Genomic DNA, 13484 nt, shown 5'->3' with positions numbered 1-13484 from the left:
GTGGGTTAATAAAGCATTCTTCAATTGCTGATGAAGTCTTGATGCAGAAGTGGGCAGTCTTGCTTTAAGACATGTGATCTGACTCTCTCTCAGCTCTCTCTCTCTCTCTCTCTCTCTCTCTCTTTCCAGCTGGGCTACATTGTAATACACACACACGCTCACTCACACACTCGCTCTGCCTCCCTGACACAGACTCTCTACTTAGTGCGTTGGAGAGAGGACTGAGGCTCACACTATCAGCACAGCTTCTCAATGGGGGGAGGCAGCCAAGAGCGGACAGAGCAGTCATTCCACTGGAGCCTTCCGCTGCCCGCGTGAGAAGGAGCTGACAAGTGAAAGGAGGTAAATTAGCCCCCTGTCATCACAACAAAAGGAGTTTCTACAGACGCAGAAGAGACACGGACTGGAGGAAGGAGAGGACAGGAGATTTTGCGCGCATGTGGCCGATACAGCAGTGACATGATCAGCCTCCCATCACCTCAAATCCTGGGCAGTTTGTGACACAGACCCCCGGGTGTTTTGCTGTTGGTGACTGTGTTGCCAAGGATTTCAAAAGGAACTGAGCAGCGTGGGGTCCACAGGAGAGAATACTGAGAGAGAGTAAGGGGGGGAGTGGGTTGGAGAAACAGAATATTTGCCCCTTTTGCGCCGCTGTTCCGCTTCTCTGGTGCTGGAATTTCAGGAGGGAATCCCTGGCTTCACAATATGGATGGATTTAAGACAGAGGAGTGAGTCTGCTGGGCAGGCAGGCAGTGATTCTGACTGAGCTCCTTTCCTTCTGAACACACTGCTCAGGTAAGGGTGTGGGACTTTCGAGGAATACCTCCGGTGTTTTGGGGCCGGGACGGGTGGGGTGGGGTGCTGAAAACTATCTTAGAGAGACAGAGAAATGTGTCTGAGTTGAGTGAGGATGATACGACTTGATTGGGAGAAAAATAGGAAAAACAGCTTTCGCTACAAACACCCTGTATGTCATCAAACAGCGTTGTGTTTGACGTTTCATGAGGTTTAAATGTATTTGAAACAAACGTGGTGGCAACACTGCATTGCATTTTATAGGATGCAAAAGAAAGTTCAGCTATAAGATGGCAACCATGAGTAATGTTGTGACACCTCGATCATCCTGAGTGGTCGCCTCCTGCTGTATGACGATCAGACACATGCGTTTCTGGGAGTCAGCGCTGAAGTGTGAGCTGCAAGAGACAAAAACAGGTCTAATTTTGTTAAATCAACGTTTCACGCAGGTGCGTCCGTGGGTTGGCGCCTGCAGGTGTGTGTCTGCTGTTTGTGCTCCTCGACCGCATTCACTATCTCGCGCTGTTTTTTTTTTTTTTTTTACGTGACACTACTAAATTGAGAGTAAAGGAAAACAAGACGGCTGTTTATTTAAAAGAAACGAGGCTGCAGCAGCGACTAGAGAAGAGTTGGGTTCTGTTTTCTCCACAGCTGCTTTCTCTTCCTCTGAAGTTGCTTTAAAATGATGCCCATGCTTGTTCCTTGTTCCTTGTCATTTAAAGTCTGAAAGTCTTCACCTCCGGTGAAAACGCTGCTGGTAAGAACCACATTTTATTTTCAGCAAGAATGCCTTCCGATAACCGGGGGGGGGGGGGGGGGCTCAGAGTCTCTATGCAATATGCAGCTAACCATGAAGGCGCAACGACGCTTATGAATATGAAGCCAGCTCGGTGAACAGAAATACTGTGTGGTTAAAAAAAAGAAGAAGAAGAGGAAAACACTTCCATGGGAGCAGTTCACATTTCCACAAAACCGCGGATTATGGTGGATTTAGGGCAGGGGTGGGGATTTACAATGTGCTGTTCATAATTATATGCTTCATTTTCACAAAATATTAAGCAGTCTCAATGACACTGAGGGCACAGAGCATGTTAGTAGCCTGATGGCTTTAATCTCTGATGCACATCAAAACACAAAGTGGTCTAGTTGGAGCAAAGCAAGCAAGCGTGTGGCTTTGGTGCTTTGTGGAAACAACGTAGCGCATCAGGCCCGCTTTCATTCTTCAGACATTTGACACACGTCTGCCTATGCAGAGTCCTTATTGAAATGTAAAATTTCCATGGTTTGAAGTTCATATTGAAGAGACTCCCTGGGGCTCAGAGTCTGCTTTATATTCTCCCGTGTATTGAGATATGGCGGAATCAAGCATTAAAGGAGTGTCAGATTCACACGGTCACATTAGAGCATCTGATTCACTCAGAAAGTCACCACCTCAGTGAAAAATGACAAATGCAGCCAGTGCCTGTGATATCTCAGTGATACAGCGAGTGACTCGGGTGAAATATATTCAACTCAAAACTGCACTGATCAGTCCAGGGATTACTCGACACGCAAAGCCACATTTTGGTTTCTAAGAGGTGGGATGCCGCTTTTAAATTTCTAAATGGAGATGAGCGCTAACAACACCTGGAAAGGAGGAGAGCCTCGTTATTCAATGAGGGCTAAGGCGTGTCTCCATATGCTGGCCCTCACCAGCCATTAGGCAGTCGCTGAACAAGTCTGCATAGGAGCTGTTTGTGCCTGGAAATGCAATCTTTTATAAACCTTAAAGATATTTAAGGCTTTAATGTTGCTCTTGCTGTTGTTGTTGTTGTTGCTGTTAATGGAACTGTAATGTTACAGCATGACAAAGGCTCTTTCCCTTGTTCTGCATTTCATCATATATTTTTGTGTGGTATACTGACAGATATTGACAAGATTAACTTTTACTTTTTTTCTGCAGGTTTTCCTAAAAAATTTTTTAAAGCCTCTGTCTTCTCTTTTTCTTTTCATTCATAGTGTTATTGTAAGAAAACACCTTTGCACATACCTTTAAATACATCTTACCAGTATTGATATTTGTTTCAACATAACAAACAGGTTATATCAGAAGATCTATCAGCATACTATATTGTTTCTTTTGTTTGGCACATTCAATTAAACATGATGTGTGTGTGCCTTGTAAATATGTATGTATGGAGACACGCTGTAATACCGTTTTTTCCTGTTGTTTCTCTCCCGCCGTGTGCCGCCATGCAGACTCGGCCTTACCATGTCCTGGTTGTTGGCCATGTGGATTAGCCTCGGCTTGCTGCTGTTGTGCCAGGCCACACTCTACCAGACCATCCAGCAGCACCATGTGGCCCGGCCCGGTCGCACCGACATTCTCACCCTGGGTACGTGCACCTCTTTGTCAGATTTCGGCTTCAGAGCACAGCGCTACAGTGCGAGACGTTGCCCTCTCGATGGGACAGCGTTTCTCCGCTTTGGCTGTTTTAAAAGCGAGAGACTGCTGCAGTATGTCAGAGGGATTTGCCACCGTACTGTATCATGAAGATTCACCCCCATGATTCACCACTAAGTGTGCTTGTAATTGCATGTTACATACATGTATTTAGTCACACTCTACCGATCGACTCGTACACATTTGATCCATTTAAGGAAGAAATATGTAGACTTTGGTTGTGAGGATGAGCTGCACATTTATGTTTTAATCTGAACATGGAAACCCTGAAAGACAAAGAGCATCTTCAGAAATGCTCAGACAGTCTGTCGGTAGGGAGGTGATTTGTGTTTGCAGCGAAGGATTCTCGACTACTACACCCTGAATCTTGCTGGCAGACTGTTACTGTTGAGTAGGACAAGCTATGAGCAAAAATCCCTATTACTGTGCTGGTAGTCAGGGGAGCTTTGATCACTGTGGCTTAGATGGAAATGACAATTATGTTTCCCTCTCTTGCACTAGGAGCGTTTGGCAATTAAGCCCGACGCCTTCTGCACCGTAGGGGCAAAAGAGGAGGGTAGACGCCAAGGCGGATCTAATTCTCTTATTATGGAAAAGCTTACCAGCATTGCTTATGGTGTATGTTGGAGTGTTACGGAGAAGGCAACGGTTTTCTTGAGCAAAGCATAGGCTTTCTTTAAGCTTCTAACAATGAGGGTGACTCCCAAGCTGAACCGTCGTTCAGAGTGGGGATCTCTCCAGAAGCCAAGCGGCTGTTAAACATTGATGCTATCTTCTGCTTGCATCCCTTTTGTGTGTGTGTGTGTGTGTGTGTGTGTGTGTGTGTGTGTGTGTGTGTGTGTGTGTCGCATTGACAAGCAAAACAGACTGTAATTGAAGCACAGCAAGAGAAAAAGAAACAAAAAAAACTCCAGCATTGAATTCACCATGCCAGTGTTGAACATTGGTGACTTTAAGCAGCATGTCGGAGAATTGGCTTACTTTTGCTTTGGAACCGCTGACACAGTAAAATCCCGGCTATGATAGACAGAAAGTTCTCAAAGTATCCTGGTCCCGATAATTGGAACAAGAGGGTGAGGGATGAGCGACAGAGAGCTCCCGATGAATTTTTAAAGGCTGGCTTCCAGTTTTTCAGTTGTTTTTTTTTTCTTTTTTCTTTTTGACTGGTTGGCAAGTCGAGCTTGGTGCCAAAGATGTACAAGGAAGTGCAAGGTTCAGTAAGTGTCTTTTGAATAATGCAGAGTTCCCAAAGGGAAAGAGAGGGGGGGAAAAAACAAGACCCACCACCCCCGACGCACATCTAGAAGAGTCATCCAGGCCAAAGATATGGCTGAGGGTTCTCTGGAAGGTGCCCTATCAGACAAATCAACTCACACACTTTCAACTCACAACAGTCATGCACATGCTCACACATTTACACACCATTTTCTCACTGAAGCCGTTATGGTGTGTTGTTTTCATGGGCCCTCTGGGGATACTGGAGCTGTGTTCAGGACACATCATGTCTGAGAAGATGCACGCTGCAGATGGTTGATAAACACACACACTGTTGATTTGATCTTTCAAAGTCTCAGATTTCCTTTACGTTGTTAGGCAACAATAACGTCACCAAGATCTAATCAAAAGACAGATGTAATAAAGTATACCAGCATTCAAGCTGAAGGGCCTTTCACACATGCGCACTGAACCCAGCGGCGAGCGCAGCGCAAATTCTGGAGTGCTGCACCAATCAGATTGAACTTTGGGCTCATACTTTGCTCGGAGCAACGAAATGCCGTCGTGGCACCGTCCAAGCAATTGGAAATAAGGGTTTTCAGAGCGCAGTGGCACCGTTGCTGCTTTCTGTGTGAAAGGCCCCGTGAGACAGATGGTGTGTTAAAGTGTTATTTTAACATGAGTACTCTCCAGAAAACTTATAAAATGATACAAACTGTGATGGATGACAACCATAATTGGTGCTGGCAATCAAAATCTGAGGATATGTTAACATATTTTACTGTCCTAATCAGCAGGCTTCCCAGGGATAATGGTCTACCACAACTGGGCGCTCGAAGAGAACACTGTCTGTTTTTTGTTTTTTCTCTCTCTCTCTCTCTCTCTGCTGCTCAGCAACTGTACAATTCAGTATATCATGTTTTTTTAAGAGGATTAAGTTGACATCAATCTTACTCAGCCGTGGAGTGGCGTTAACCGATCTAACCAGAACTGCTCTCTCAGAATTGAAATGCTATGATGAATATTTGAATTAGAATTGATTTTATAATTTGAGGAGCTCTCTGGTTTCATTGAGGCCAGAACCCTCAGATATAAATAGATATGGCTATGTAGGACGTAGCAGGGGGGGGGGGGGGGGGGGAAGAAAATAAATCTTGGCTTTCATGCTTTGCTGTTTTTTCGTAATCAAATAATGTTTCTGTGTTTCTAAAGGATGATGAAAAGATGTGTGATATACTCTCTGACATACAGAGCATCTAGTTGTAAAATGGTTTTGTTAATGAAGCATGAGAAATACAAGATTCAAAATGTCTGTGCAGATAAACTGATTAATAGAAATAGCGTTTTATCTTAGATTCGCACATGCCTTCCATCTGCTGAGATTATTGAATCATTATCTTTTTATTGCTTGATGAAGATAGGCGAAGCTGTTATTCTGCTTTGCAGCTGCATTGTCTTCTGAACAGTCATTATCCAAGTTTTGAAGTGAAATAGGGGGTCGGTATTTTTTTGTAAGAAAACATATATTTGTGTTGAAATTGGCATGAAGCCCTGCTGACTGTCTGAGCGACTGAGTGGTACCAATACTCACAAACCATCCCACATAGACAGAGATACACAGACAAGGGGCTGTGCTGATATATGAGGAGGAGGTGAAGGTCACGTTGAGCTAGTTATAGATGTAATTCTCCAGCCTGTTGAAGCTTTGAAAAATGTTTTGACAAATCTGCTCAAATCTGCAACAGTGAGCTGGCGGTGCATACCAAAAAAAATAAAAAAATAAAAAAAAGCGACTGCTGAGATAAAGTTTCAAGATCGCATTTATTTATTTTTTGCAAACGTTTCCGTGACAAATCGCCATAGTCACCGCCGAGGCGGAGATTGAGTAACGAGTTGCCTGACTGCTTCGTCACCTGCTCAGGAAGCGCCGCCGCTCTCCTTCCCATGAGCCTCTGCATCACACAGCCTCCCCTGCGTCCTGCTGGTGCGGCTGAAGATTGATGGCGGCCTGATTCCGGGCAGCCAATTCTGGTCTCTCAAGAAATAATCCACTACATTGACAGATGAGCTGAATGTGACATGACACACACACACACACACACACACACACACACACACACACACACACACACACACACACACACACACACACACACACAAGTCCGGTTCTGCACTCTCTCCACCTGCCAGCACAGCGAGCAGAAGTGCTCACTGCCAAGACTGCCGCTGCACAAACCAGGCCACTGTTGACAGCACATTGTATTGGACTCCATCACCAGTCAGTGGAAGTGTAACCGATTTACATTGTCAGTGCATTGCCGAAGTTGCTGTAGATTCGGCGTTGAAATTGAAAGCGCTCCCTAATGTGTTGACTACTCAGTGTAGTACAGTGTTATCACACTCAGCAGGTACTGTATTTTGTCTACCCTTGCTCAGCTGCATATAGCCATGTTTATAATGTATCAATACCCTGGAGGGGCAGTCTGAATATAACAACACTTTAGCTGCTGCTTTGTTTCATTATGACTCTGACAGGGTAGTTTAAGAGAGTCTCAGATCTAATGGAAGAACATGATTCCTGTTCCAGGTGCAGCTGTAAAACTAACACTCCCTAAACTGCACTCTCTAACGTTACTCTTTGATAGCAGTCTGTTGCTGACGTTTTGTTTGACCTTTTCTTTTTGGCAGCCATGATGACGAGGCAGTACAGTGTATATGTGCACTATAATCACAGAACTGTACTTCACATACTATTAAATCCCTTATTAAGTAAAGCATTCACTGTTCATTTAAAAAAAAAATATATATATATATCATAATCAAATAATCAACGGCTGAAATGAACTGATCCAACTGTGAGTGGCAGCCACCGGTTTTTGCATGTACATGGAGAGTCATGGAAAAGGCTAAGAACGAGCGCAGCGGCGGTGCTGCTGCTATATTTTCAGCCACTGATTTGAAATGACTTGTATAAGAAATAAACGCTTTGAGGTGGAAGAAAACTAGTACTGTAATTACTTTGATTAGCCAAGATGCATCATATGGTCAAACAAGAGCTCATCAGCGAGGATGTGTTTGGTAGATTAAGAAATGCATTTTCTACTTTACGAAGAAAACAACCTGTCGAAATACTGTAGTCCTCAACTTCAGCTTTATGTGCCTATTTATTTCGATTTTTGAACTTCAGATCTAAGGGTCAAGGTTCTTTAGAAACAGGAAAATCTGTCAAGATACAGGGTGTTGAAATAAACCTTGAGCCTGATTTAGGATGGCTGTCTTTCGGTAAATGAGGATGAGGTAGAAATCTGGATGCCATACATACACACAGTATAAATTGATTTTTTTCCCCCTTATTTTCATTGCTGAACGGATGGCTGCTTCAGAAGATTGGTGATTTTTCTGGCAGTGTTTGGGAATGTGAAGAAATTAGCTTCCCGGGCTCACAAACTGAATGCACACAGCGTTTTCATCTCGGAACTCATTTCCATACAGTTCTCCGACTCCTCATAACAAATAGCTCAGCGTTGAAAGGCAAAAGTGAACATGCACATCTTTTTACGCAGTCATCTTCAAAGTGCTAATCTCGCTGCTTCGCCTCTTCTGTGGAGGTGTAAGAGCTTTATTGAACGGCACATCCATCCATACTACACCGAGGAACAGCTATAGGCTTTCTGTGTTTTTGTTTTGCCATTAAATCAGCTTTATTCACACCCCCATTAAACTGTGGGGACTAATTACTGTGAGAATTGATGGTGAAAGAAAATTCAATTAAAGTACAGTCACTTGAATGGATGACGACTTAATCCGTTTTTTTAACACATCCGAGTCATTACGGTCCAGCATTGTGGAATAGCCTTTTATGTGGTTTCACTAGGCGTGTTTTCATCTTTGCTATTTTCTTTGACTAAATATTCACTTATGCGTATATCATGTAAAACACCTCTTTAAGAGCCTTATCAAACTACTGTGTGATTGAAATCAAAAATTCTATACGACACAGATTTAATTAGAAACATTAATTTCTTGAACATGGACATCTGCAAATCCTGCAAACAAAGGAAGTGAAATCCTATAATCTATCTCCACATGGGATTATAATTGCTTTGAAAACTGTGGGTTTAGGTAGAGAGCTATGTGATCTCACTTTCTATCACACAGCGTGCCCTTCGAGGTAATGAAAGCAACCTTTCTAAAAAACTCGGCAATAACTTGCCTGATCATTCAGGTGCCGAACTGCTCTTTCTCCATTCTCCGTGCCTATCCCCCCCCCCAGCCCTCCATCGTCTTGCCCCCTCCCACCATCCTCTCCCTCCCTCCATCTCCTCCTCTCTATCGGCCCCTCAGACGATTTGTCATGGATCAGATGAGACAATTTGTCATGGATTAGTGCACTTAAATGTCTGTGTGATAGTGGAAGCAGTCACTGGAAAAGCTTAGGAATCCTATTACATTGCGTTTTATGGCCGGCGAGAGGGGAGGTAGGAGTGGAGGTTGAATTGGCACTTTCTATGGCCTGCGTGCCGTTTCTTCACTTTTTCCTCCACACATAATCAGATATTCACTTAGAGGTGAGCTCCATTGATGTGTCCTAAACTGGGAAAGTAGAACAGAAGTTATATATCCCTTCCTGAGTCACCACTTGCTCAATATCTTGCCATTTAATTGACTGTTCGCTAAACCCCGCTAAGCCTGTCAAGCCTTCTGTTCTCGCACAGCACATAAGCAGTTTATGGTGATAACAGCGGCAGATGAATCACTCAAAATTCCTGGTGACTTTTGAAACTATGGGTTCTTTATTTCAAACAGAAGTGAACAAAAGTAGGCTAAATATCTAACTATGTTGGATTTTGTCAGCTGAATTGTCGCTAGCTAATTCGATCTAGCTAGTAAGCTAATGCTAAAGAGCCAGAGCTGGTTAAAACTCTACCCTAAGCTGACTGTGTCCAGATGATTAAAACAAGAACCCTCTTAAGGGTTTATACATATGCTGTTGTTACTCTTAACACTGATATACGAGCAGTTAACCATAGATACGCCCCTTGCCTTTGGAAAGCAATGCTAGGTTACTGATTAGCTAGTGTATGCTAACATTTGCAGCTCACGATAGAGCTCACAAACGCACAATTAAATAAATTCCTTATAAGTTTGCTCTTCTCACTGTCCAAACTGTTTGGATAGAGAGTATGCCTTTCATTAGAGGCTCCAGAGGCGAATGTTTAAATGCCCAACTTCAAAGCAGAAATACACATGTTTACAGCCTGGTATAAGAAATGATTTTAGTCCCGATTGTTAATTTCCACCTTCGTGAATTTTAATACAACTCACAACTCACAAATTATATTAAGGCTTACAATTATGCATAATTAAGGTTACAGCTAATGCAGCCCCACCCTCTCGTCCAAATATGGTCACGTCTGGCTCTACAAAAACAAGAAGTCATTGGCCAAAATGACAAGCTGAAGGCCAAAGCACTTGCAATGATAAGAAGTTACAGCTAATTGATTGTTCCATTGCATCAGTAGCAAAAAGCAGAAAATATAATCCTCTGCCATTTTGGGCTGAAAGCAACTACTCTACAAAGTGCCTTAAAAAAGTAAAACTAAATTCTTTCTCTTCTATTGTCATATATTTAATTCAAACATCACAGAGCCCGCGCAAATAGAATACAGTAATCATTCACAGAATTAGTATTTGTCATGTATACAGGGATACGGAGAAGCTGTTTTTTCTGTGCTCACGTAAACATCATATCCAGATTATAATCATAACTGGGATAATCCTAACAAACACGTTATTGATATCCATGTAAACACAGTCACCGGTTCATATTCTGTCTTGGCAAACACATTCCGATTCACATGTGGCATCATTGTATCAATATCATTAGTATTTATTTACTCAGCCGCCTTACTCATCTCAAGCCTTTCACTGGCGTGTACTCTGGTGCATTGTCTCCCTCCTGGAGTGAAATTTGATTGTAGCAGATTAGATCCTATTCTTCTCTAATGCGAGCTAATTGTATCAGACAGAGTGCACAGGTGCTATTTAACACAGGTGGCTCGTTCTCCCAAATATTTACAATAAAAGGAAGAACAGGAAAATAGACAAACCAGTCAGAGTGTTTCATCAAGCCATCTGTCTAGCAATACCTTGAGATACACGTCTGTGTGTCACAGGTAGTATTTTCATTCTGTTTTAATTAGTCCTCCATGTGTACTTTTGTTTCGTCTGATTTGATTCATTCCAGCCCCGTGCTTCGCATCTATTTTATTCATACTAAACAAAGCAGCAGAAAGTTGCTGCATCATACATTATTACGTATCTTTATTCATACAATATCTTATGCAGCTTCTCTATCACCTCTAGGCCCCTCTAGCAGCGTCTCACATAAGTGGAATGGCTTGCTCATGTTAATGGAGCAAGGAGACACACTGCCAGGTAATTGAGATGCAGCAGAGCTACTTTGTGGCATCATTTAGAACCACTGCAGGGGACAAATGTTACTCATTGAGTGTTTTGTTTGCAGAGGAGTCACTTTGCTCCAGCAACTCATTTACCCAGTGGCAGTCAAATTAGGTTGTCTTAACCATACTCCTAATTTACTTTCTTAATCACTTCACTTTGCTGCGTTGCACTCTTTTCTTTAATCAAGAACACTTCCATGTATATTTTATAAATAAAACAGATTACTTTTATCATAGCGTGTTTAGTGTGCGTATTTAAGTTACAATTGAGGAAATATGAACAAACTCGCTGGTTATTAGAGTGCCGTGTTTTTCTCTTCGCCGACTTCACTTCTGACGTGTTGAAACAGATACGGATAAATTATTGATTCTGAATGTGAGCTCATGACTCTAGATTGATCAAATGCTTGTTCGTTGACATTTTAGTCTCTGAAATATGTATGATTAAAGCCCGTTTTTTGCAAAATCCCTTCATGCAGGTTTTAAGTTTACATCTTTTACTTTCCACCATCATGTCAACCCTCTAAATGTCCACCCACCTTGCTTACATGCACTCCCAAAATGTGGGAAAACCACTTCATCTTTGCACCTTCTGTGTTTTTAGAATAGTGTTCACACGCATAATAACATGATATTTGAGCTGCATATTTTCAATTTGTTGCCAAGGTGACTTGCCTTCTCAGTCTGGCCCAGTGAATCATTCATTCCAGCCCTGACAGAGGACAAAAATGGATTATGGGGTTTGGAATTATGGAAACAGAAATCCTCTTGCTTGAATATGTCCCCACTTGTCAAACGAATGATTGAAAGCCCGTCTAAATTCTCCTACCGGGGGTGCTCTGTCAGCATTAGCTGAGGTCTATTTGTCTTGTCTGATGTGTCTGGATGAATCTATGCGGCTGCTGTGCCGAGGCAGCACCGCATTGTCTTATCACAGCTTTATCTGACAGCAGACGCTCTAATAATGGAACTCAGGTTGAGATGTCACAGTTAACTGCTCATCACTGCTATACGTGAGATGGACACGGCCCAAAACCTGAATAGATGGACAGGATATCTTATTCTAATCTGCATTAGCCACCATGTTGTGGTTTTCACACTATTGTGTATCTTGTATTGAATGTGCCAGTCACTTGTACTGTAAAAGGCGAGAACGGTGACAGACTGGTGGGAATGTAGGAAGACAATTAGAAGCCACTGTCCCTGCGATGTATCTTCATTTGCAACAGTATCTTCAGCTCATGTCAGGTTCACTGAACATGGCTTAATGCCCTCATACCTTCCTGCTCGGTGCCTGTTGGCCGGGACAATGCGAGAATGAAGGATGAGGTGGCACTTGCATGTGTCTGCCTATAGCTTAGCCTAATGACCCAGAGGAGCTCTCTCTTTCTCTCACTCACCCACACTCCGTCTCTCTCTTCACTTTCATGCTCTTTGTCCTCGTCATTGTCTGGAAGCCACGTCTGCCCATTAGCTCCGCAGCTCATCTGCCTCAAGTCTTATCCCAATCTTATTTTTTTTACTCCCAAACTCCTCTAGCTGCCTCTGTGCACTTGCCAAAAAAGACACGTTTAACTTCAATTATTATCTTAGAGAACTGAGCAAAGTTGGCAGTGTGTATTTGCAAGGAAACATTATTCAGAACCTCAGGCAGCCCGGCAAGCTATGTCTCACGTCCCAGAGGTTCAAGTGTGCTACCGAGCTTTTCGAACAAAAAGATCTTTTGACCTGCTCTCTGTAAGTTTTTTGAGTTGAGTTTAAATGAGGATTAATGCCTGCACTAAGGAACTTGTTCAACCTTTCCCCTGAAGGCATCATCTGAAGTATGAGGATGGCATACGTGTGTACGAAATAGGAGTGTGATTGGTACTGAGCTGATAGGACTGAATACCTTTCCACATGCCGCCTTTGATCTTAAAATCTTTTCCTCTTCCTCGTGGATTTAAGCCCTCTCTGAGGCATAAACTGCGAGGCAAACTAGCATGCTAAATAAAGAGTGGAACTGTACTGATCCCTCAACTCATCTTTTATCATAATATCTTTTTTTCTCTCTGTCCTTGTGGAGTTGAATCCGTATCAAGGCCTGTGAGCTTAAGCTCTTTCATGGAATACCAACAAAAGAACATCAGTTCTTATAATCTTACCGCTGAGCTTTGACATTTGTAGGATATCCCAGCTAAGTCAGGGTGCAAAAAAATATTTTATCGTTGGCATCCACAAAGGGGAAGCATGGGGAGCTGCAATAGCATGTCTGTGCCCAACATTTGGCCTAAAACTGTGCAGGTTAATGCATACATTCTTTACCACAGCAAATGTGAAAGCAGTCAAATCAATGTAGTGGACATTCATGTTTCATGCTTTAAAATGAGTTCCCTAGACGAGCTAAATGCTGCTTTGCGATACTTTTCTTGTTCCCATTGACGGCCTACGTTCCTGTGTGTGTGTGAGTGTGTGTGTGACTTGATGTATGCGTGTAATGAAAATGTCTGCTCACAGCTGAGCCAGTGTGCTCCGCTCTCGTCAGGATCAAGGGCTTTAGTTTTGCTCTCAGCAGATGCAAAGAAGCA

At 42.9% G+C, this 13484-nt stretch overlaps 1 protein-coding gene across 2 annotated transcripts in view; it reads left to right on the top strand.

Annotated features, from left to right (window-relative positions):
* The first annotated feature begins 3036 nt into the window (after window positions 1–3036).
* The window catches only part of tafa1b (TAFA chemokine like family member 1b), a 93549-nt gene continuing 83101 nt past the window's right edge, over window positions 3037–13484 (top strand). For both annotated transcript variants that reach the window (XM_076096044.1, XM_076096045.1), the window contains exon 1: window positions 3037–3170. In XM_076096044.1, the coding sequence (XP_075952159.1) occupies window positions 3047–3170 (124 nt within the window). In that variant the 5' untranslated portion in view covers window positions 3037–3046. The remainder of the gene's footprint in view (window positions 3171–13484) is intronic.

The sequence above is a fragment of the Anarhichas minor genome, unplaced genomic scaffold (genome assembly GCF_050575085.1).
Source record: "Anarhichas minor isolate MPS153535 unplaced genomic scaffold, ASM5057508v1 ptg000021l, whole genome shotgun sequence".
NCBI lineage: Eukaryota > Metazoa > Chordata > Actinopteri > Perciformes > Anarhichadidae > Anarhichas > Anarhichas minor.
The sequence above is the reverse complement of the archived record's forward strand: the minus strand, read 5'-3'. Positions and strand labels throughout refer to the sequence as shown.